The sequence below is a fragment of the Haliotis cracherodii genome, unplaced genomic scaffold, assembly GCF_022045235.1.
Source record: "Haliotis cracherodii isolate W230 unplaced genomic scaffold, xgHalCrac1.p SCAF_18, whole genome shotgun sequence".
Taxonomy (NCBI): domain Eukaryota; kingdom Metazoa; phylum Mollusca; class Gastropoda; order Lepetellida; family Haliotidae; genus Haliotis; species Haliotis cracherodii.
Window position 1 is genome coordinate 10638804 of NW_027266273.1, and position 25764 is coordinate 10664567.

Sequence of the window (25764 nt, forward strand, 5' to 3'; positions counted from 1 at the left end):
TTTTGTGCATGTATAATGAATGTCATCGCGTTAGATGGCATTACACACGAAGGGGCGTCACGTGTTCTTTTACGACTGCTTCTTCTGATTGTATGAATATTTTATCGTCTGTGACAAATAAAGTTATTCAATATATTTTTTGTCATTCTTGTTGCGTGGTTATAGCACATAATATTATAATACGATTCATCCCAGTGTCATGTTGATATTATGTCCGAAAACAGTCGATTAATTCATAGTTCAAACTCACCCTCCGGAATTAAACGATATGAGCCGAATCTCACCGGATATCTTCCAAGGCCAGTAACTCTAATCTAACGTCGTTGACGGATCTTGCAAACGTGTTTACCCCAGCCGCAGGTGTGACATATATATATAGGCCTACAGATATCACTGCTTCATTCTTCACATTTAGGCCTTGCTGTTATCCCTACAGTCCCTACAGAAAACGGTGCAAATACTGAGGTTGATGACATTTCTACATGTTTTAGACCAGCAGCTACCTGTTCAACACATTAATGAGTAATGCGTTTAGACCATATGTCATACGGTGCCTAGTATTGTTTAGCAGCAATAATCTGTATCATGATGAAATGAGACTACTTGATATAGGTCTATAATGTAAGAGGAATGGCATTTTATTGGTTGATAAAATTGTCACCAAATCCTGTGCTACCTTTTTTCATTCAACCTACATTTATTTTTAGTGGCTATTGAAACATGTTTCATAATCATGATATGGTGGCGTTTGTGGATGACGGCTGGTATGGGTAGCTCGGGTAGTCGGGTCGGGTGAGTAGGACCTGGGTACCCACAGGACTACCAGGGCCCATGGGTAGTCACGTGATATATTGTTAAATGTCAGAAAATATCTAGAACTCTATGGTTAAACTATATGTGACAAATATTTACATTTCTTTCTGACTATGCCTACATTCCTTATTACCAGTCCACTAGAGTTATTCTATGTCTATATGCCGTATTTGACATAATAAGGGCTCAGGGCACTCTCAAAATTAGAAATAGGGGACTCTTATTAGAATATTATTTTGGTGAAAAAAGAAGAGTTGAACGATAAATTTCAGGGTTTATGCTGACAGCCTCAAATGTTTATGTACGACAGGTATATTTTTCCAGAATTTAATTGCCCATAATTAAGGGTGCATATAACACACTGGTGCGTATTATACACAAACAAATAAGTCTTGTGTACATTGATCAATCAGAAGGGGTGCTAATTAGGATTGTTGACTAGCCAATATATTAGCAAATATTGCCGTGGGCGCTTATTATGTCGAATACAGTAAACAAAACTGTTATTGTCACTGTCAAAACATTGTTATGGTAACCTACACAACCAGTATGAGTCTGACTGGTGAGAATGACGAACAAGCAATGCTACAATAGTATATATATGCCATATGGTGACCTCCATAATATATATTATATACCCTGTGATGTTTCAGAATGGCAGTAATGGAGGATGCACATGTTATGGGTGTTACAATCATCACACAGCTACAACACTGGTTCCAGGTAGGACATTGACTCACCACACGTGCAGACTACATCCCGGCGGGTTGTATTAGTATTTTACAGATTCATCCTAAAAATCAGGAATTTCGGGAAAATAATTCCAGTTTAAATCATTTTTTTTAAAGCTAAGACAGATTATCCTTATTCATCACATTGTTATTGTAGTGTAAACTTTGGACCCAGGATAAATATTTCCTACATAAACTTTTACGTGCACTTCAGTGACTTTGCCCAAGCATGCAAAAGACAGGTTCTGTGGTAGGAACTGAAAATCCACATCTGTAAAAGACAACCCTGTCTAGTAAATAGGTTGTGATGTAATGCAAAATATTTTGATATAATATAGATAAGGTTTAAATGACTTTAATAAGACCTTGATAAGAAAGGTTTGCCCGAAAACAATTACTGTACCGCTGACAGCCTGAAATGTTTATGTACGACAGATATATTTTTCCAGAATTTAATTGCCCATAAATACAGGTGCATATGACACACGTGTGCGTATTATACCCAATAGATAAGTCTTGTGTACATTGATCAATCGGAAGGGTTGCTAATTGGGATTGTTCACTTGCCAATATATTAGCAAATATCGCTGTGCGCGCTTATTAGAAAGGGGCGCTTATTACGCTGAATACGGTATTTGTTCTTCTCTGGATACTGGGGCAGTGAAAGGGTGAGGGAACTCGAGGATTAGACCTAGTCGTTCATGCCTTGCGGGATGAGAGCAAGCCAGATCGAAACTTGTCACTGATAAGAGAGATTACTCTTGGGTGTTAGCCCCACACCGTGTCTCGTCTCTGGTGGTTGTTCAAAGAATGTGTCATTGTTTCCTTCAGAACCAGAGTGAGTTTATGCTGTTCCTCTCTCACGTCGGCGATCCTCACAATGCGTTCCTCATCTACTTCCCCCTGGCTTACTTCCTGCGTCAGTCTGTGGGCAGGAGAGTCGTGTGGGTGGCCGCCATCGCCGAGTGGCTGAATGCAGTCTTCAAACTGTGAGTTCATTCAGGGTGTCACAATACTGTTGTGAGTGAGTGAGTGAGTATGGTTTTACACTGCTCCTTTCATTATTCCAGCCATTTCCACGCGTGGGACACCGGAAATGATCCTTACACATTGTTGTTTGGTTGGTTTGTTGTTAAATGCCGAACTCAGCAATATTCCGGCTATATGATGGCGGTCTGTAAATAATCGAGTCTGGACCAGACAATCCAGTGATTGACATCATGCACATCGATTCACACAATTTGGACCAACGACATGCATCAACCAAGTCAGCGAGCCTGACCAACCGATCCAGTTATTCGCCTTTTACGAAAAGCATAGTGGCCTTTTACGGCAAGCATGGGTTGCTGAAGACTCACACATTGTAACCATGTGGGGAATTGAACCCGGGTTTTCATCGTGATAAGTGATACAATTCGTGTCACGATACATAGGTCACGATACGATACATAGTGCGATATGCATATTTACGTCAAACCGAATGGAAACGTCTTCACAATGAATATTTCAGAGCAGGTTCAAAAGGAAAAGCTGGCTGTAGTTGTTTGTAGCGGCTATTTTTAGTTGTGAACTTGAAATGCCAGTTACCGGTACAACACATTTTGCTATATCTTGCTGACAAAAACACCGAGGGTCATTAAATGAGTAGTACGTAATTTCTTTCAGCAAGTGCACCTCTTGTATCGATACAAAAAAAAATGTATCGTGTATCATTTCGTCACATGAAAACTCACGATGCACTGTTGTATCGTTTTTTACCCCTAATGAGTGGACACCTTAATTATGTTAATCACAAGGATACCCGACCACCCTGTTAAATGACAAGTAGTCCTGCATGGATACGGACACTGTCACCATGTCCAACAACAGAACAGATTGTTTGACTGTAGGACTTTTGCTTGTCTAGTTCTAGAAGGACCAGAACTAATATATAAACATGGATAGGCGTATCGTGTATCGAGGTGTACAAAAGCAATGGAATGATACATCCATACATCCATGAATCATAGCACCACTAGAGTTTGGATGCCTTAATATTTCCAAAACATTTGGGGGGCACGGGTGGCCAAGTTGTCTAAGGCGCCACGATTCGCTGTGCAGAGTTGCGTCCCTTGGGCAAGCCGGAAAGCTATGATTGTGGGTTCGAATCCCGGTTCACCCCGATTATGTTTCTAGGTTTGTCAGCATCATACCCGTGCTCGTGGGTTTCACCTAAGTGGTAAACGTCTGAGACCTGCATCACGTGGGGCTTTCCTCCCACATTAAGCTGACACGCCGTGATATAACTTGAAAACTGCGGCGTTAAACCAAACTCACTCCAAAACATTTTGAATATACATATAAAACGCTTTATTCAGCCATTAAAAAGACCTTGGTTCCTGTTGGCATGGCTGCACGGGGAGGTTCCCCGAATATCGCCTGGTGGAAAGGAATTGGGGTAATTCAGTGTCCATTCAGGTCCTAGTGTAATTACGGGGCGGTCGGGTAGCCTAGTGGTTAAAGCGTTCGCTGGACACGCCGAAAACCCAGTTTCGAATCCTGACATGGGTACAATGTGTGAAGCCCATTTCTGGTGTCCCCTGCCGTGATATTGCTGGAATATTGCTAAAAGCGGCGTAAAACCATACTCGCTCACTCCTAGTGTAATTACAGGCCCACTGATCAACCTGTCTCCAAAAGTGTTGGCCATCTAGGGTGTGTGGTTTGACACCGCTTTCAGCAATATTCCATCAATATCACAGCAATCGACAACCATGCGGGGAATCGAACCTGGGCCTTTGGCGGGACAAGGAAATCCTTTAACCACTTGGCTAACCTGCCGTCCGGGCCATCAAGAAAAATATATGGGTCATGCGAAGGCTTTGAGTAGACCACGTTATGATCCACAGATGTATTTTGACTTCATACACCACAATTTAAGAGTGAGTGAGTGAGTTGGGTTTAACCCTGCTTTTAACAGTATTACAGTTATATCACGGCGTGTCAGCTTAATGTGGGAGGAAAGCCCCAAGTGATGCAGGTCTCAGATGTTTACCACTTCGGTGAAACCCACGGCAGGTATGGTGCTGAAAAACCTAGAAACATAATCGGGGCGAACCGGGATTTGAACCCACAATCATAGGTATCTGGCGTGCCCAAGGGACGCAACTCTGCACAGCAAACACAATATAAGAACAATTATCATGATTGAATACCACGAGTCTCATACGGAACATCATCTTGTTTGCCATCGTCATTGTTAGTTTGACTGATGTATCTGTTGGATACAACAGGTGCTTTGTTGCTTTGCATCCTCTGTAAGCTGCTGTTTGTATCACCTGTAGAATACTTCATGGCGAGCGTCCATATTGGTGGGCCCAGGAGTCCACAGCCTATACCAACGCCACCAGGCCCCAACTGCAGCAGTTTAGACTGACCTGTGAGACAGGACCAGGTGGGTAACTAACTAGGCTGACCTGTGAGATAGGACCAGGTGGGTAACTAACTAGGCTGACATGTGAAACAGGACCAGGTAGGTAACTAACTAGGCTGACCTGTGAAACAGGACCAGGTGGGTAACTAACTAGGCTGACCTGTGAGATAGGACCAGGTGGGTAACTAACTAGGCTGACCTGTGAAACAGCACCAGGTTGGTAACTAACTAGGCTGACCTGTGAGACAGGACCAGGTGGGTAACTAACTAGGCTGACCTGTGAAACAGCACCAGGTAACTAACTAGGTTGACATGTGAGACAGGAGCAGGTCGGTAACTAACTAGGTTGACATGTGAGACAGGACCAGGTGGGTAACTAACTAGGTTGACATGTGAGACAGCACCAGGTTGGTAACTAACTAGGCTGACATGTGAAACAGGACCAGGTGGGTAACTAACTAGGTTGACATGTGAAACAGGACCAGGTCGGTAACTAACTAGGCTGACATGTGAAACAGGACCAGGTGGGTAACTAACTAGGTTGACATGTGAAACAGGACCAGGTGGGTAACTAACTAGGTTGACATGTGAAACAGGACCAGGTAGGTAACTAACTAGGTTGACATGTGAAACAGGACCAGGTGGGTAACTAACTAGGTTGACATGTGAAACAGGACCAGGTGGGTAACTAACTAGGTTGACATGTGAAACAGGACCAGGTGGGTAACTAACTAGGCTGACATGTGAGACAGGACCAGGTAGGTAACTAACTAGGTTGACATGTGAAACAGGACCAGGTGGGTAACTAACTAGGTTGACATGTGAAACAGGACCAGGTGGGTAACTAACTAGGCTGACCTGTGAGACAGGACCAGGTGGGTAACTAACTAGGCTGACCTGTGAGACAGGACCAGGTAGGTAACTAACTAGGTTGACATGTGAAACAGGACCAGGTAGGTAACTAACTAGGCTGACATGTGAGACAGGACCAGGTGGGTAACTAACTAGGCTGACATGTGAGACAGGACCAGGTAGGTAACTAACTAGGTTGACATGTGAAACAGGACCAGGTAGGTAACTAACTAGGTTGACATGTGAAACAGGACCAGGTGGGTAACTAACTAGGCTGACATGTGAGACAGGACCAGGTAGGTAACTAACTAGGTTGACATGTGAAACAGGACCAGGTGGGTAACTAACTAGGTTGACATGTGAAACAGGACCAGGTAGGTAACTAACTAGGTTGACATGTGAAACAGGACCAGGTGGGTAACTAACTAGGCTGACATGTGAAACAGGACCAGGTCGGTAACTAACTAGGTTGACATGTGAAACAGGACCAGGTGGGTAACTAACTAGGTTGACATGTGAAACAGGACCAGGTAGGTAACTAACTAGGTTGACATGTGAAACAGGACCAGGTGGGTAACTAACTAGGCTGACATGTGAAACAGGACCAGGTAGGTAACTAACTAGGTTGACATGTGAAACAGGACCAGGTAGGTAACTAACTAGGCTGACATGTGAGACAGGACCAGGTTGGTAACTAACTAGGTTGACATGTGAAACAGGACCAGGTAGGTAACTAACTAGGTTGACATGTGAAACAGGACCAGGTGGGTAACTAACTAGGTTGACATGTGAAACAGGACCAGGTAGGTAACTAACTAGGTTGACATGTGAAACAGGACCAGGTGGGTAACTAACTAGGTTGACATGTGAAACAGGACCAGGTGGGTAACTAACTAGGTTGACATGTGAAACAGGACCAGGTGGGTAACTAACTAGGTTGACATGTGAAACAGGACCAGGTGGGTAACTAACTAGGCTGACATGTGAAACAGGACCAGGTAGGTAACTAACTAGGTTGACATGTGAAACAGGACCAGGTGGGTAACTAACTAGGTTGACATGTGAAACAGGACCAGGTAGGTAACTAACTAGGTTGACATGTGAAACAGGACCAGGTGGGTAACTAACTAGGTTGACATGTGAAACAGGACCAGGTAGGTAACTAACTAGGTTGACATGTGAAACAGGACCAGGTAGGTAACTAACTAGGCTGACATGTGAGACAGGACCAGGTTGGTAACTAACTAGGTTGACATGTGAAACAGGACCAGGTAGGTAACTAACTAGGTTGACATGTGAAACAGGACCAGGTGGGTAACTAACTAGGTTGACATGTGAAACAGGACCAGGTAGGTAACTAACTAGGTTGACATGTGAAACAGGACCAGGTGGGTAACTAACTAGGTTGACATGTGAAACAGGACCAGGTGGGTAACTAACTAGGTTGACTTGTGAAACAGGACCAGGTGGGTAACTAACTAGGTTGACATGTGAAACAGGACCAGGTCGGTAACTAACTAGGTTGACATGTGAAACAGGACCAGGTGGGTAACTAACTAGGTTGACATGTGAAACAGGACCAGGTAGGTAACTAACTAGGTTGACATGTGAAACAGGACCAGGTGGGTAACTAACTAGGTTGACATGTGAAACAGGACCAGGTGGGTAACTAACTAGGTTGACATGTGAAACAGGACCAGGTAGGTAACTAACTAGGTTGACATGTGAAACAGGACCAGGTTGGTAACTAACTAGGTTGACATGTGAAACAGGACCAGGTGGGTAACTAACTAGGTTGACATGTGAAACAGGACCAGGTAGGTAACTAACTAGGTTGACATGTGAAACAGGACCAGGTTGGTAACTAACTAGGTTGACATGTGAAACAGGACCAGGTGGGTAACTAACTAGGTTGACATGTGAAACAGGACCAGGTGGGTAACTAACTAGGTTGACATGTGAAACAGGACCAGGTAGGTAACTAACTAGGTTGACATGTGAAACAGGACCAGGTAGGTAACTAACTAGGTTGACATGTGAAACAGGACCAGGTAGGTAACTAACTAGGTTGACATGTGAAACAGGACCAGGTTGGTAACTAACTAGGTTGACATGTGAAACAGGACCAGGTAGGTAACTAACTAGGTTGACATGTGAAACAGGACCAGGTTGGTAACTAACTAGGTTGACATGTGAAACAGGACCAGGTAGGTAACTAACTAGGTTGACATGTGAAACAGGACCAGGTAGGTAACTAACTAGGTTGACCTGTGAAACAGGACCAGGTCGGTTGACATGACATTAAAAATTGTATACCAAAAATGGTTCATGGCAGCATTTAGCACATTCCACAATCTGGTAATATGGCATTAGTTTTCAATAAGGATACCTCCAAAAAATAGTAAAGGGAATTAGACATTATTTAAAGTTGTGCTTTCAAATTATAACAGTCTTAAATTATCAGAAATACAAAGTATTAAAGATTTCTTGCCCCTTCCTATATTCTTTTATACCACTCAGAGACGTTGAACACGTTCTTATGTGGTTTAGAAGTGGTGTTAGATATATGAAAGATATTTTTACATATACTGGGCACTTGAAAACATTTGCAAATCTAAAAAGAGACTTTAAATTGAAAGGAACATATCTACCATACCTTTTAAGGATTGACTGTGTATTTTTTTCGGTTCATTGAGGTATGAATCGAAAAACCGATGTGCAAACTGTATGAATCCGCGTCAATTCTTAACTTAGATTAGATATTGCTATCCTATCTCCTCCTCCGCACCCTTCTTCTTTTCTGGTGCACAGCCCCTATCCCATCCACCTCATTATTGTGTCGGGGGCACGGGTGGCCCAGTTGTCTAAGATGCCGTGATTCGCTGTGCAGAGTTGCATCCCTTGGGCACGCCAGAAACCTATGATTGTGGGTTTGAAACCCGGTTCGCCCTGATTATGTTTCTAGGTTTGTCAGCTCCATACCCGTGCTCGTGGGTTTCACCGAAGTGATAAACGTCTGAGACCTGCATCACTTCAGGATTTCCTCCAACATTAAGCTGACATGCCACGATATGACTGTAATACTGTTGAAAGCGACGTTAAACTCACTCACTCACTCACTGTACATTTGTTGTCAATAGTGAAAAGTACAAGATTTCATTATTCATGAAATTATTCGTTATTGTACCACTTGTAGAAATCCATCAACTCATAATACCCAGTACATCCCGCTAGTGACACATGCAACTTAAAGTATGGTTGACATTTATATGTTTTTGTTAATTTTCTTTCCTTGATGACAATGAGCAAAATATCGGGGCTAACACCCTTCATTCATTATCCGTAATGTCTCATAGCTCGTTGGCTATTCTGAACTGTGAAACTTGATGATCAAATATGAATATGAATATGAGTGCGTGAGTGAATGGTATTGACGTCTGAGACCTGCATCACTTCGGGCTTTCCTCCCACATTAAGCTGACACGCCGCGATATAACTGTAATACTGTTAAAAGCGGCGTTAAACACAACTCACTCACTCACTCACTCATTATTGTGTCATTCACTATAGAAAGAAAATTCTTACTATCCCAGTAACCCCTAACCACGTGGGTATGTAAGGGAATATGTGAATCATGGCTTCTCAATTGTCAGTAAAGGTGGTAAAAAAACAAATAGGACAACAAAAAGCTGATTATCTTGACATGTGAAACATGAGCAGGTAGGTTAACTCATTAGGTTGACATGTGAAACGAAACCAGGTAGGTTACTGGTAGGCTGATATATGAAACATCAGTACTATTCTTCTATTCTATAACATCTTCAATTCCAGGCAGCCCATCCGGTCATGCCATGGTGACATCAGCGGTTCTCTACATTCTTGTGTCTGACTACCTGTTTCACAGCAAAGTCAAAAGGTAACCATGGTAACTCTAGTATACCTTTATGTTTATAAAACTGTTGCTGCAGAAAAGTTTGCTTTACAGTTCACATAGATAGAATAAAATATACCTGCAAGATTGGTATTTGCCTGTAACATGAATTTTTTAACTTATCCTGCATTACTCCGTATTGCATTTACTGCTGTCTTTGACAGAGTGACGAACTGTGTGAGATCCAGCTGCTGAAGAAAGTTGTCCCAACCAGCTCAGGAGGCAGCGCCCTCTCACAGTCGGCACGTGACCCGGAAGTCATGACGTCACACAAAAACACATAACTGCTTTGTCACCTCCACGGACGGACGTACTGTGTATCCCTTGTGGAAATTAAAGCTTATTATTTGTTTTTTATATTTTGCGTGTTTCTACATTCATTATATGCTGCTACATTGTTACCTGTTATGGGCCGTGACCTTAGGGTCTTCCCATTCGTAAATTGTAACGTTTATCGCTCGTCTGGGGCTCACGTCACAGTAATTTACGGGCGCAATGTTGTTCCCGCCATTTTGTTTTCTTTCCCGCCATTTTGGCCATTCACCACGTGGCCACGTAATGTCGTGTTCTGCGTTTTGAATTCTCTCTTTGGCTTGGGTAATACATTACATTTATGTATGTTGTTTTGGTGTGCTTAAAGCCTTGCCTTTTCGCTACCTCTCAGCGTAATTGTTTCTTCTCATAAACTTCAATATAATACGAAGTTTTTGAGTTACATTATGTCTCCCGTACTCTGTGGTTTTGCCACATGGTTACGTGTTTGCACATGGTTATGTGTTTGCTTAAAGCTATGCTTTTTCGCTACCTTTTAGCGTCATTGTTTGATCTCATAAACTTCATTGAAATACAAAGTTTCTGAATCACATTATGCTTCCCATACTTTGTGATTGGCCACATGGTTATGTGTTTGCTTAAAGCTATGCTTTTTCGCTACCTTTTAGCGTCATTGTTTGATCTCATAAACTTCATTGAAATACAAAGTTTCTGAATCACATTATGCTTCCCGCACTTTGTGGCTTTGCCACATAGTTATGTTTTGCTTAAATTCCAGATTTTCTTCCTCGCTGCACTTGTTGCCGCGGGAACAAATCTGGTCGGGGCCGCCCCTTTCTGCCGTGATTGTACGACGCCCTGTACTTTCACAAGGCAGTGCCGATGTTGCAGTCATTCGTCGCTGTGATCCTTCAGCTCATGCGAGTATCCAGGACACACCTCGCTCAACGTGCTCGTCGACCCCCACCTACGTTGACGGCAGCAGCGCTCAGCGGAGCTTCGCAGTGCTCCCAGCACCAACGGCGGCTCCCAACGTAGAGTCTGCCTCCCATGGCACGACATACGACCGTTCACGGTCTCCTACTCCACCGGCGGCTCCAGCGCTCCCAACGTAGAGTCTGCCTCCCCTGGCACGACATACGACCGTTCACGGTCTCCAACACCACCACATCAACGCTGATGTCTCCGGCGCCCCCGGCGCCTCCGGCGCCTCTGATGTCCCGGCGCTCCCGGCGCTCCCGGCGCTCCCGGCGCCTCCGATGTCTCGGCGCCTCGTGCGCTCCCGGCGCCTCCGATGTCTCGGCGCTCCCGGCGCTCCCGGCGCCTCTGATGTCTCGGCGCCTCGTGCGCTCCCGGCGCCTCCGGCGCTCCCGGCGCTCCCGGCGCCTCCGATGTCTCGGCGCTCCCGGCGCCTCCGGCGCCTCTGATGTCTCGGCGCTCCCGGCGCCTCAGATGTCTCGGCGCCTCGTGCGCTCCCGGCGCCTCTGATGTCTCGGCGCCTCGTGCGCTCCCGGCGCCTCCGGCGCCTCCGATGTCTCGGCGCCTCCGGCGCCTCTGATGTCCCGGCGCTCCCGGCGCCTCCGGCGCCTCAGATGTCTCGGCGCCTCGTGCGCTCCCGGCGCCTCTGATGTCTCGGCGCCTCGTGCGCTCCCGGCGCCTCTGATGTCTCGGCGCCTCGTGAATTCCCGGCGCCTCTGATGTCTCCGCGCTCCGGCGCCTCCGCATCCTCTGATGTCTTCGGCGCTCCCGGCGCCTCTAAGGTCTTTGATCTCATGATCTTCGACGCCTCTAATGTCTCTGGCGCCTCTGACTACTCCGGCGCCTCAAGAGTTACGGAAGAAGCGCCTATGATATATCCGGCGCCTAAGATGACCTCCGGCGCCCAGATCAACAAGCTTTATCAAGCTCAGATCAACGAGCCGACTATCCGATCTTCTACTGCGGCTTAAGGGGCACCATCGGCAATCGCCTCCCCGGCGCCACTGCCCTCTTCTCTTGCTGCCCTCTTCTCTTGCTGCCGTCTCATAACTCGTCACACGAGAAGCATGGTGAAACAACTGTCGCCGCTCCTGTCGCTACTCTCCCGTCGGTCTTCGGGATCGTGACTATCGTTCTACTTCCTGGGTGGAATCTTTTCAACCAATAGACAGTTGGTCTGATTCAACTTGCCCACTGAGACGTTATCCATAATCCCGTCGTTTAAAGCGCTATGATTCCGGAGAGATGACCTGCGGGTTTCCATCGAAACAGAGCGTCATGTGAACAGCGTCTGTATCAGATTCGACGACGACATCCACTTACAAAGAGTTTACTTCGTCGACATCGCCGACACCAACGCTGTTCTACCCTACCCTAGCGCCAGCGCTCCTGAAAGAGACTCTTCCTCGGCGCTCACCGGGTTTTCCACGACGCCCATGGGGTTCCGTGTTTTATCGCAAAACTCGGGTACACCACTTGATCGCCTCTCACGCAGTTCATTGAGGATTGTCTGTGTGTGGAGTTTGCACCTCAGTTCCGACTCCAAGGCGGTTTTCTCGGCTACTGCGCAGTGTGATTTACATGTCACGTGTCAAGTACTCGGACTGTCAACAACTCCGACCGGAATTAGGTCAACTTACCATGGCAAGGGGTGCCATGTATTTCTACAGATTGGTTTCCATGTCTAACTGTACGCTTGGTGCTACCACTCAACCAGGCGCCTGTCGCAGTCCATCCATGTACGGATGTTGGAAACAATAGACCTCCTCTACCAACACGGCTGTCACGAGGAACCTTGTTTCATCAACCCTTCGCTGTAAGAACGATAGCGCCTATAGGCGTTCAAGGGATGGAAAAGATCGCCTTCCTTCGTCCGGTTTGATCTTTTCGACTACGACACCTTCCTATCTTCCGCCTTGACTACCGGACACAGTGTCGATTTGATACTTAAAGTCCCTCGGCCGTCCCACTGACCCCTGTTGCATACCTGCCTCGTATCGTGTTGTCGTCCTCCATCGTCACCTCGATATAAGAACAGGAGTACTTATACGCCGCTTCAGGGATGAAAACGATCTCATTACTTCGTGCAATGGCCATATTGCCTCGACTTCCTACTACCCGGTTACGTCGATGCCCCGGCGGTCGATTGTGAAGCTGGTTTACTTCGTCTACTTGAGGTTGGCTCGCAGGCTATCACACCTTTTTCCGAATCGTACCGACGGTACGCAATCGCAGACCCCTGTTGCTGACTACCTCCCCTGCCACCTTGTCAGTGGCTAGTGGCCCACACCAGCCCACATTGTGACCACCTGTGATCCAGAGATCAACACCATTGGCACAGCAACAGCCTCGAGATAAAGGCTTATCCAGGACGTCGCTTGCTGACAGTGCTTTCTCGGTCACGCCCTGTTGATCGTGTCCACTGACGACGTCACCGTAGTGTGGTGTTTGCGGACCCAGAGTACTCGCCCCTCTCCCGGCGCTACAAACTCGACCGGCGCCCCCGAGAATCACCATCTTCGGCGTTCCAGGCGCCTCAAGCTCTCCGACGCCTCACGCTCTCCGGCGCCTCGGGCCAGAATATGTCAAACGGTCGACACCCCAACCCTAGATCTGTTTGCCTCATATCTGAATGTGGCCAGCTGTCGTCTTCCATTCCACCTGTGCCGGATACGACCGCTGTGGCAGTCGAAGCCTTCCATCGTTCCTGAGAAGGATTACGCGTGTACGCTTTTCCGACTCCGGTTCTCCCTCCCATGGTTCTTCAGAGATCCAGGCCACTCGACCCCTGCCATTGACTTTGGTCTCGCCTTATTGGTCAGCCAGAAGTTGGGTTATCGACCTCCGAAACATACCCAGAGACAACCCCTGGAACTTCCGGTGTGGTCCAACCTTCTGCTCCATCCACACGGTCTGTTGCCACACCCTCATACCCGCATGTTATCGTCTGCACGCCTGACACACCTGCAGAAAGCCAAGGGCTATTCGGCTATAGCGACCAAGGCTATTGCTTCAGCCCACCGTCCATCTACAGGGGGACTGTATGCTGATAAATGATGCTTGTTCCAGGCATTTTGTTCTGACAAACACCAGGATCCGATGACAGCGTCACCGCAGATCCTGGATCAGTTCCTTCTGTACTTGCGTAGCACCCGTCGGTTGAAGGGCTTACCACCCCCACACACCTGGTCGCCATCTACTCCGTTCTGGCCATCTCGGACGATCGGAGAAAGACGAAAATTCCCGACCTACGGGCCTGGCTGCGCTCGTTCAGTCTTGAAGACCTGAAGGCCAAGTTCGGACCGCCTGCGTTGGATCTGAATGTGGTCTTCAACGCCCTTCGAACCACTCCCCTCGTCTTCCTTCTACGACCTTAAGTAGAAGACAGGTATTTCTACTGGTTTTGACTACTGCCGCTCGAGTCCATGTACAGCACGCCCTCGACGTCTCCCGTGCCCGGTTCGAATGCGGTACCCAGGGCGCCGTTCATCATGGACCGTACTGGGACGTCAGCGTAAAGACTCAACTCCCAGGACAGCCTGATAGATCATTCCTTGTCCCCTCCCCCCTCGTCCAGTGTGGGTGCCGAGGATGAGGATGAGCGTCATTATGCCCAGTAAGGGCACTGAAGGTTATTCTACGATCTAAAGACTGCCGCAAGTCTAGGAAACACCTTTTTCTGCCGGTCTCCCCTTCGTCGCAGTCGTTGGTCAGCCGGAATACTTTTCCCTGTGGCTCCGGACGGTCATCCTTAAAGCTTATGAGCCGCCGGATTGGACCCTCCCCCCAAAGGCTATCACCTGAAATAAAATGAGATCAGGGCGATCGTATTTACACTGGTTCTTCACGGTATACTGTTCCATCCAGTCGTTCAGGGAAGCCTGTTCGTGGCGATCGGACACCGCCTTCACCAACCACTACTTCCGTGATGTAGCCTTGAAAGTTGTCGCCGGCGTTCACAGTTTTGGTCCCTGGTTGTAGCCCAACAGGTCATCTATCTCCGACGCCACTGATTCTCCGATACCCTGAGCGGGGCCCGTCGACCTCTCTGGTGTTTATCACCCCAGACGAGACGGATCTCTTGCGTTCCGCATTCGCTCTTAGGTCAGTTTTAGTTTTGGGTTACCCGACTCATTCTATTGCTGTCACCTATCCGGGTTTTACTTTTTGCATCAACTCTCGTTTCCTGACGACAGGAATGGTAGTAGATGTGGACACCGGCGCCGACGCCAACGCTTCTCTGATACCTGAGCGGTGCCCGTCGACCTCACCGGTGTTCCTTGCCTCCAGCCTAGAGGGCTCTCCTGCGTTTCGCATTCGCTCTTGGGATTGGTCGTAAATTTTGCCGCCGACGCCGCTGATTCTTCGATTCCCCGAGCGGGGCCCGTCGAACTCTCTGGTGTTTATCGCCTCAGATTAGAGGGCTCTACTGCGTTTCGCTTTCGCTCTTCGGTAAGTTATATATTTTGGCAACACGCCTCATTGTATTTCGGTTACCTATTCGGGCGTTTCGTTTTTGCATCGACTCTTGTTTTCTGAAGACAGGAATGGTCGTAGATGTTCCGGTCATCACTTGTATGCGGTGCGGATTCATCGGACCTAGACGAGGGTTTAATATGGTTCACATCTGCAGGTATGCCCACCGGCCATGCCGTCTGATAAAGATGCAATACGGAGTAATGCAGGATAAGTTAAAAAATTTAGTAAAATCTAAATATTTTTTACATTTGTATACTTATCCTGCATTACGAAGTCTAAGTGCCCTCCCTTTCGCTACGCTACCTCCCCACGAAGTTTCAGATGTTATGTTTAAAGCAGTTATGTGTTTTTGTGTGACGTCATGACTTCCGGGTCACGTGCCGACTGTGAGAGGGCGCTGCCTCCTGAGCTGGTTGGGACAACTTTCTTCAGCAGCTGGATCTCACACAGTTCGTCACTCTGTCAAAGACAGCAGTAAATGCAATACGGAGTAATGCAGGATAAGTATACAAATGTAAAAAATATTTAGATTTTACTAATTATCGTTTTTAGATTTTTCTTGGCCACAAAAGATGAGCTATCATGACTTGGCTGATTCCTTTTAAAGAACATATGTGAATCATTTGTAAAAACTGTTTTCAGTAACGCAAATTGTTTTGTAAAAGGGCAATAAATATTTATTTTTTTATTTTTTTATCCTAAATAAGAATCTGATTGTTTTTCAGTGTATTGATGCGCATATTGTCATGGACACTGTTTTGTGTTGTGATGCTGGCTGTCAACCTATCCCGATGTTATATTGCAACACACTTCCCTCACCAGGTGGTAGCAGGGGTCATTGTAGGTCAGTTGATTATCAATTGGTAGCTTTTTGGGGAAGGTTTAGGTCACCAGGTTCACAGGTTGTAATAGGGGCAATAATTGGCAAACAATTGGTATTAAGTCATTATAGGTCACCAGGTGTTGGTAGAGGTCATTGTAGGTCACCAGGTGTTGGTAGAGGTCATTGTAGGTCAGCAGGTGGTGGTAGAGGTCATTATAGGTCTCCAGGGGGTGGTAGAGGTCATTGTAGGTCAGCAGGTGGTGGTAGAGGTCATTGTAGGTCACCAGGGGGTGGTAGAGGTCATTATAGGTCACCAGGGGGTGGTAGAGGTCATAAGTCACCAGTTGATAGTAGGGGTAGTAGTAGGTCACCATGGGACAGGAAGGAGTCATGGTTGGTCATTAGTTGTCGCGATAATAATCTGGATCATTGCAGGTCATCATGGGGTTGGAAGGGTTCATTGTATGTCATGGTTACCAGGTTGTAGCAGAGTTCATGTATATAACTAGTATCTAGAGGTTCCTGTAGCTCAGTTGGTGACTGGTGGCTGGGGGGGGGGGGGGTCATTGGAGGTCAGGAGGTCACCATGTAGTAGCAGGCATCAATGGTAACAGCACTGTGTGCATCATCTTGAACCATGAACACGCTTATAAGAAACTGATGGATATATTGAATTTATTTATCTCATCCATTTGCTGTATATGGAGAATGTGGGACATATCAACCGAGTCTTAGTTAGTCTGTAGTTAGTTAAATGATAAATATGCTTATAACTAACTCTGGTTTAACAAACTAAAATTAGTGATCCCTTTAATTGTTATCACCGCAGTTTACTGTAGTTTGTATTTCTCAAAGTACAGAATTAACAGTAGACCATTTTACTCTCTGGTAAATGCCATAAACATAGATTGTAGTAACCGACTTGACTTTGGAAAATTTGTAACTTTGCATTATTTATGCCACATTAAAAGGGTAAACAAGACTATGCAGCCATTTCAAAGTACAAAAAAAACTGAATACTTCATCACATTTTCCAGGTGTTTCGATTGGTCAGATCTTCAACAGCTTCTCTACAGAGACCTTGACCTTCAAGCACTATCTAGCTGCTGCCGGGATCTTCATAACAACGACCCTGATGACCTTTGGAGTGATCCAGGCTGTAGGCCTCGACGCCATGTGGTCAGTCAGCAAGGTCCAGCAATGGTGTGCACGAGCCGAGTGGGTCTATTTGGATACCACGCTCTTCTACAGCGTCACAAGAGATGCATCAAGTCTCTTTGGTAGGACTGAGGAATCTTTGTTTCTTTTGTGTATGTTCAGATGAATTTTGGTGAATACTACTCAAAAGAATTGACTATGACTAGGCGTCATTGTTGACTATTAGATGATGGCAGCCCCCCAAAGAACTATGTACACCATGGGTTATTTGAACGGCATTGACGTTATTGAATGTTCCTAAGGCATAAAAAAATATAAGAATTGGTTCTCAGGCCATGGCTTTTGAAAATATAGGGCGGGCAATATTCCTATGATATTTCTTTTTAGTTATGATATTGGCCTTGATATTGTTGTATTAATAAACAAAATCACCCATAGATCGGGGAGAAACTGTGTAAACAGCTGCTTGCTATTTCCGGCTTAATTTATGAGACAAGTACACATGTAATCTTAGTCTCTGCGTGTAAAACATTGTCCGGCATACAACACACAAATACCCTTGAATTTGGAAATCATCATGTCTAGTGATGTTTTATCGTAAATTTCATGTTTATATTGACCAAATTCGCAAATTGCAAAACAAGCACACAAAGATGGTAGGCTGTGCTTTGGCCCTTGTCTCAAGTAGGCTTATGACAACACCATTATTATTGGTGTAGTTGCAGTTATTGAATCTGGCATATCGATTGTTTGTTGTTTAATGGCGCACTCAGCAATATTCCAGACCAGACAATACAGTGATTGAGCATCAATCCACACAATTGCCATGCACTGAGCATGACACCTGATCAATTTAATCGCCTTTTGCGACGAGCATAGGTTGCTTGGACCTATATTCCTACCCGGAATCCACATATGGTTTTGGGTTAAGGGTGGCACCATCATCTTTGGCATTGGAATCCTGTTTCTCCTGATTATGTTTCTAGGTTTGTCAGCATCATACCCATGGGTTCTCCAAAATGGTAGCTGTCTAAAACCTGCATCACTTTAGACTTATATTCCATAAGAAGCTCTCACTCCTTGATATAACCGAAATATTGTTCAAAGCAGCGAACCCAACTCACTCACTCACACACTCGTGTCATGTTTGTTTCAGGTCTTGGCATCGCCCTGTTCGTCCTGCCACAGGTCAACCAAGCCGGTCATGCCATGGCAAACCGTCTAGTCCACATCTCTATCTCACTGATAGCGTCTCGGGTCATTGACTCGTACAAACTGCCTCACTCGCCAATCACCCTCTTCTATCTATTGGCCTTTTGCAAGTTTGTTCTACTCTTTGTATTCATTGTGAACATTGTCCCAAGAATTAATTTGTTTTCTAACAATTCCAAACAAGATGAGAAGAAAATGAGCTGACTAGAGGCATGTACTTGTCCAGATTTGTAATCTTAGATCAACATCAACAGCTGTAGGTTCGTCTCACTGGTCATCGTTCTTCTTTTGATGGCACCAGTGATGTCAGATTTGATTTCTGGGTCCACAGGTTTTTTTTATTTTTGTGAACAATCATTCATTGTTTTCATGTTTGTTGAACTTTGTTCTTGTGTAACAGTCCATCTGGTGACGATTAGCAGCTCCTTGAAACAGGAATGCTTTAAGGTTTTGTTGGATTTTGACTGCCACTGCTGGTTATTTTTCTAAAGTCTACTGGGGGCATGGGAGGCCCAGTCGTCTAAGGCACAAATTCACTGTTCAGAGTTGCGTCCCTTGGACACACCAGAAACCTATGATTGTGGGTTCGAATATGGTTCACCCCTATTATGTTTCTAGGTTTGTCAGCACCATTTCGTGCTTGGGGGTTTTACTAAAGTGGTAAACGTCTAAGACCTGCATCACTTCAGGCTTTCCTCCCACATTAAGCTGACACATCGTGATATAACTGGAATACTGTTAAAAGCGGCATTAAACCCAATTCACTCACTCACTCTAATGTCCACTACACAAAGGTTATTCTTCCATGGACTTCTTCCGAATAGCACTGGGAATTCTTTTGGCACATACCATGAAAAGGTCAAGATTGTGAGATAAAATAAATACCATGATTACACTTTCTCAAAATCAATATAATACAATTTTAATAATCCTTGTACATGGTATATTCCATTTCTATGAGGAGCCAAGCTTTGAAAAGATATCGGTCCAGATAAGTCAAAGGTCAAGGTCAGCATTAGGGTTTGTGTAAATCACAATTATACCATTGTCACTTTCAGAGGCATGCACAGGGATGTAACTTTATACTTGCATGTACCGTTATAAATCCTACCTCATGAAATATTCATGCCATGGTATTAAAGGTCAAGGCCATCTTTGAGGTTATTGTGAAACTTGGTTGTATCGTCATTGCCAGTTACTGTTGCACTTTAACACAATCTTGGACTTGGTACTTGAAGGATCTGAGGAAGCCGTCTTGATTAATGCCAAGATCTGAAGTACCCGGTAATGCTTTTGCACTGGAAACATATGCTGCAATTTTATGACTTAAGCTTTGAGGAAATGGTGCTTCTCTTTTTGAAAATACTTAAAAACACCTCCAGTTCATTTTTTTTAAATTGATGAATGTTTGAGTTGCCATGTAACCATGTAATGATGCGGTTTTTAAGATGTGAATATCAGTTATGAATTGAATGGTGTTTTTTATGTGCAATATTAAAGGTGCAAATCATATATAATAAATACACAAAGTAGTAGTTCAAGATTATGAACAATGACTGCTGGGTTGGTACATAGTGAGATTAACATGTATATATTCGTAATTTCAAATTGTCTGTTTTGGAGGCTTGTGTTCTGTACAAGATGAACACAGGAAGGAGATGTTATTGTTATAGCACGCCCTTTGGCATGTTACTGATGTATTCTGGTCTTTAGACATTTGAAATAAATCATTGAAACCAATTTGTGTTTAATTCATTTCAATTCAATGGTTACACCCCTGACAAGAATGATCCACAGTGCTCAGTTCTTTTAATAAGAGCTTTTTAGGTTTGTTTGTTGTTTATATTCAGCAATATTCCAGATATATGATGGCGGTCTGTAAATAATTGAGTCTGGACCAGACAATCCAGTGATTGATATCATGAGCATTGATCCACACAACTGGGATCGATGACATGCATCAACCAAGTCAGCAAGACTGACCACCCGATCCCGTTAGTCGCCTCTTACCACAAGCATAGTCACCTTTTACGATCGTGAGTGAGGCGTAAAACAAAAAACAAACAAACAAACAATGGCAAGAATCAATGTTCATAATATCAATCCCTGGTTCATCTGGTCCCAACTTTACTTCCTGTCCACACAAAACCAAAAATCTGTGCTCTTTCACAAATTGTTTTATTGGATACATTCTCATGATGACGTTGATCACCTGTGCATGATATCTGTGTATGCTGACCTCCGATGAAGGTGTAATGGCAGAAGACTCACAAGCTATAACAAATGTCACAATATGCTCCAACATGCAACTCACTTATCATTGAGACAAACACCTCTAGTCTTCGGATTAGTATTCCACGTAATTCAACACAAAAATCATAATTTGGAAATTCAAAATTAAAAGTATTGAAACAAACATCTCTGGATTGAACGCTGTAACATTCACGGCTCCAATTAGAATCTATTCACATTATTGAGACCCTAAACCTTTCACATTCTTGTCAGATCTGTGGGTTCATCTACATGGACATGCCCGTTGGGAAATTAGTTGCGCGATCATGATATGGATGTTTTTTGAAGATGCAATGTACATAGCCGTCTACCAAAGAGTGATAACAATAAATATACATGGTACGTACAAAACAATAAATAGCTACCATCATACATGGTTCTAACACCGCTTAATGAAATGGAAAATGCAACATTCAACACATTCAGTGTTTGATAGCGGAGATGAGCTAATTATTTGACAGCATGAACCTTTTTCTTTGAAAATATCACATCTAAATTACCCAGAGTACATCATACTAGTCAAAAACACGTTAAGGCCCGCCCAATTTCACATTACTGTACTTTAGTTAGCATAGCAGGACAGATTAATTATAGTGTTATAGAATCGGATGGTATTAAGCATATTTAGTAGTATATAATAATTTATGTAACTGAATTTTCTTATAACAGATAATTGATAGATCATATAATAATTTTAAATCAAATTAACATTTAGCATTTTTAAAACAGCTTCAGTTCTTTGGAGAAGTTCAGAATGTGTGATAGATGAAGGGAATGATTAAACAGCATCGAAATGTGTCAAAGGTTGGAACATTATGAAAAATGTTATCCTTAAAGGACTGAAGGTTATCAACAACTGAACTCAACGCTTGATTCTGTACGACCTGTGACCCCAGGAAACAGCTATACATATTGGTCCTTCCACAAGTAGTCGGATGATTAGGGTTCATTACCTCACATGCATCAGTCCTTCATCAATCATCCTTGAATACACTGGTCCGATTTGCAGTGGAGTCGCTATTTATAACCACCAAATCAACCATTGCCTGATTCCAGTGATGGAGGCTACGAGTGCACCAACCAATTACCCCTTGGCTGACATCACACAAACTTTTCTTACTTCACAACAGGGGCACCGTGTGCCCTAGCACAGCAGTATCTGTTCCCTATACTGCTTCAGCCAATGGTAGAGTTCGCGCAAAGTTATAAAGTAGTTATAAAAGACCTCATTTCATAAGCTTAAGCACACTTTTTAAATTTTATGTTTTACAGATTTATTCCAGCTTTTTCACACAAGGTCAGTCGAAATAAAAGTAAAAATAAATAGCGATGTCAATCATTTATTTATTTATATAAAAGTCATTCTGCCTTGGAGTTAAAATTGCAGCTGGCTTCTAGAATCACTGATAGTGATGTAGACAAAATTTAAACATAACGTTTTATATTGTATAAGAGGGTATATATTACTAGCGGGAAACATAATAAAATAAATTGTTTTAACTTTAATTTAATTTTTTTCCAGATGTTTTTCAGTAGGGTGGCGGGACAATGAAACGAAAAGTACAAAGTGTGTGGCCTTACTAAAATAGACACATACTGCTACACAACATATCTGTTGTGTGTAATTACAGGTGAAGGAGGAACGTCGTGTTTAGAAATCGACTGATGATGATGATGATGATGATGATGATGATGCATGTGGGGCATCTGTAGTTTCTGAGAATCCTGTTAATAATTCATAAATAGTGTTAGACTTAACCAACACAAAAATACTGTTCTTTCAAAGAAAGGACCTGCTTGGCTTACTTCATTGTCTATATTTTATAATTACCTAATTACCTTAATCATCACCAATACCATCACTTAACCCTTTAAAGTTAAACTTTCCATTCATAGTTAACCAACAATTAATTTAGATAATTAAATAATATTAACATACATATGTGCATTAAGGGTCATAAGCCCTTAGATATTGCAGTTGTAATCAGAATATTTATGGTAATAAATATATATCTTGGCTATTTCCTTTGAATCATAGTGGATCCCTGACTGATTGACAAATCGGAACCTGCTCAGGAGTTGCCTCCCTTACATAGATTTGCTGCAACTAAACATATTTCAAAATTTAGGCTGAAATGAAAAGACAAGTTGATAAAACTTCCGAAAATGCCTCCAAAGCACTTTGCTACGTTTTTTAGTGCCCCTGCATGACATCTTTTAAGCTGACAAACAAAAACAATGGTCATAAAAAGATCATACAAGCCCAAGCGCAACGCTAAAGTTGTCAGAAGAAATTCCCAAAACAGGCTCACCTTCAATTATGTCCATGTTTCCATAAAAACTACAAAACTACCTCATCAGTTACAGATACCGTTTCATCATCAGGTTGATATGTTTGCAAAGATTTGTGGAGGTAAATTCAAGAGCTCTTGAATAACAAATCCCACTGTCTGCTGAACCATCATACGTCCATGGAAATGACAGAAATTATGACAATAATCTCTATCTAGCAAAAGGCACAGCTTCAACACTAGGTTGATATGTGTGAAAACTTTGAGGTATGCTCCGTAAATCAAATTGTTACAAACATACATCCTGAATACTCAGATAAATATATAATACTTAAATGTCTTGTACAATGCATGAAACTTTCACTTCAGCCTAAATTTAAAAATACTTTCATAAATCACAACGATAATAGTGTTTGAAAGACATCTATACACTTACTTTGTCCTCGACAAACACGCTGAATCATTCCTACAGTGAATTAAGGATCTACGGAAGCAACTGAAATGTTCTACGTTACAGCTAGGAAACAATAATGCCCAGACTAAAGACTGTTCTGTGATGAATATTTTATATCAAACAAAACATAAATAACATTTTGACAAGAAATAACATTTCAATGACACAAGTGGAGCTACGAGCTTATAAAAACCACTAAACATTCTTGTAAAATATTGTAACATTTTTTTTGTAATTGCAGACAAAAATACTATGAAGATTTAAAGATAAACAATATAAAAAGTCTTTTGTAAGTATTGATAATTACAACAGTATTTACATCATATGATAGCAATGACACACTAGATGAAATTACTGACCGACAGTGTGTAAAGGCAATTAAGCTGACAGATTGGTTATTTGGTGGCATATTATTAACAACTGCAGGCCCTGTCTGCTGGCGATAAACTCAGTATTATTGGTTTATTAACAGTAATTTGTGAGTCCACTTTAATATTTATTTGATAACTGTATTGGTCTCCTTTTGATCCAACTAGCCAATATTTGAGCCAAGTTGGTGGCGCTATCAATCAATATTGCTTTATTGACCCTCTCATATACATACAACTTATTATGACATTATTCATACTTAATACTACCCAAACATTAAGGTTCACCAAAAGCACTTTTTATAAAAGGCCAAATGAAGACATTGCCTACCTCGATGAACCCCCAAACCATGTTTGGACACAATCACTGTATTTCACTGATCACTGAACATGCATTTGTACCACTCTTACACCTGGTATTTTCATCTTAGCTCAAATAATTTGTGGTAATTTCTCATCTACACAGGAAAATAGCTGCACATATTAGTATAAAGCTCTATTGCTCCAAAAAAGATTGTTGCCATGGAAACCATAACAATAATGCCGTGGCAACGGGCCCAATGGCACCAGTCATCCACCTTGAAACAATTTATTTATAACTTGAAGCTTAACATTGTTTAATGAATAATACATGTGATTTTAAAGAAAACTTGTTTCCTCCATGTAGTATATGTATGCTACAACAGGATCGGAGCCAAGCATCTCAAGACAAATGTGAAACTGAAGCTAACTTACCTTTCCACTTTCAGCAGAGAGGAGAGTTCTATACAGCAGTTCTTTATATAAATGCATTTGTAAAAGACCATATGGTGATGATGACTAGCCAATAGGCATGTTTGATTACGTAGGTACTGTTTCGCCACTTCCATCTGAAGCTCGCACTCCCTTCTTAGAACAACTCATCAATACCAATTTCATAAATAGCACAAAAAGGATTTCTAATTGAGCACATAAGTGTTATTGGACAACTACTCTTGGTGAATACTTTATTCCAACATTAAACTTGCCCCACAAGTAAAGCACTTGTACAAGCCCCGTACTCGTAATCCCATCTAAAACTGTGAAGTTGTGTCACAATTCGATCAATACTATGCACAATATTGCATTTTTATTGAAATAAATAATCACCATATTTGAAACAATGAAACACATAGAAATTCAAATTGATTATGGTACCATTGCTTTGTGGAGTTTCAACATTTTGCTCATGTCACATAGTGAATGAAACAAATGACACCTGGGGTTCTTGGTGTCGAAACAATGAGCACATATAGTCATGTAAACATATCCCTGAAAACAAAGAACACATCATGGCATGGTGACGAGGGTATCCATGGCAATGAATCTCCCCGACAACAGTCACCATGGCAACAAGGTCCAGTGAGTATTCCCTATTGCTGAACACTGGGATCTGATTGGCTGGCTGCTGTTTTTGTGGTTGGTCCAATGAAATACACTGGGTAGGTGTCAGCAACTGTCAATCCACAGTTGCCATGACGACTAGCTGTCTTCTCCGAAGAGTTCCTTGAAGCGTTTTTCTAAAAATTTCTTCATCGTGTGTCCTGCTTGGCCAACTTCTGAGTCATCCTCATTATAAGTTTCACAATTGTCAAACACAGTTCGCCCATCAGCTGCGAACTCGTGACGTGACTTGTAACTGGAAAATAAATGAAAGGCATTAGAGGAACCGGAAGATA

General features: G+C 43.4%; 2 protein-coding genes across 20 annotated transcripts in view; one reads left to right on the plus strand and one right to left on the minus strand.

Moving 5' to 3' along the window:
* Positions 1–338: 338 nt before the first annotated feature.
* Positions 339–19167, plus strand: LOC139465759 (glucose-6-phosphatase catalytic subunit 1-like). The gene is made up of 8 exons (XM_071247629.1): positions 339–465; positions 1467–1536; positions 2376–2533; positions 4868–4977; positions 9640–9724; positions 16195–16313; positions 17330–17572; positions 18607–19167. Exons 2-8 carry the CDS (start codon positions 1468–1470, stop codon positions 18864–18866), a joined length of 1044 nt encoding a protein of 347 aa, XP_071103730.1. The 5' UTR covers positions 339–465; position 1467; the 3' UTR covers positions 18867–19167.
* Positions 19168–22784: 3617 nt separating this feature from the next.
* LOC139465761 (bromodomain adjacent to zinc finger domain protein 2B-like) overlaps positions 22785–25764 on the minus strand; it is a 110790-nt gene continuing 107810 nt past the window's right edge. For all 19 annotated transcript variants that reach the window (XM_071247648.1, XM_071247642.1, XM_071247647.1 and 16 more), the window contains one exon: positions 22785–25724. In XM_071247648.1, coding sequence (XP_071103749.1) covers positions 25568–25724 — 157 coding nt within the window. In that variant the 3' untranslated portion in view covers positions 22785–25567. The remainder of the gene's footprint in view (positions 25725–25764) is intronic.

What these genes read in the sequence shown, in the direction of transcription:
- LOC139465759 (XM_071247629.1), top strand. Translation starts at nt 1,468, where the DNA reads ATGGCAGTAATGGAGGATGCACATGTTATGGGTGTTACAATCATCACA. An exon ending in GGTAGCAGGGGTCATTGTAG is followed by an intron (nt 16,314 to 17,329) that starts GTCAGTTGATTA and finishes CACATTTTCCAG; the next exon opens with GTGTTTCGATTGGTCAGATC. An exon ending in AGATGCATCAAGTCTCTTTG is followed by an intron (nt 17,573 to 18,606) that starts GTAGGACTGAGG and finishes TGTTTGTTTCAG; the next exon opens with GTCTTGGCATCGCCCTGTTC.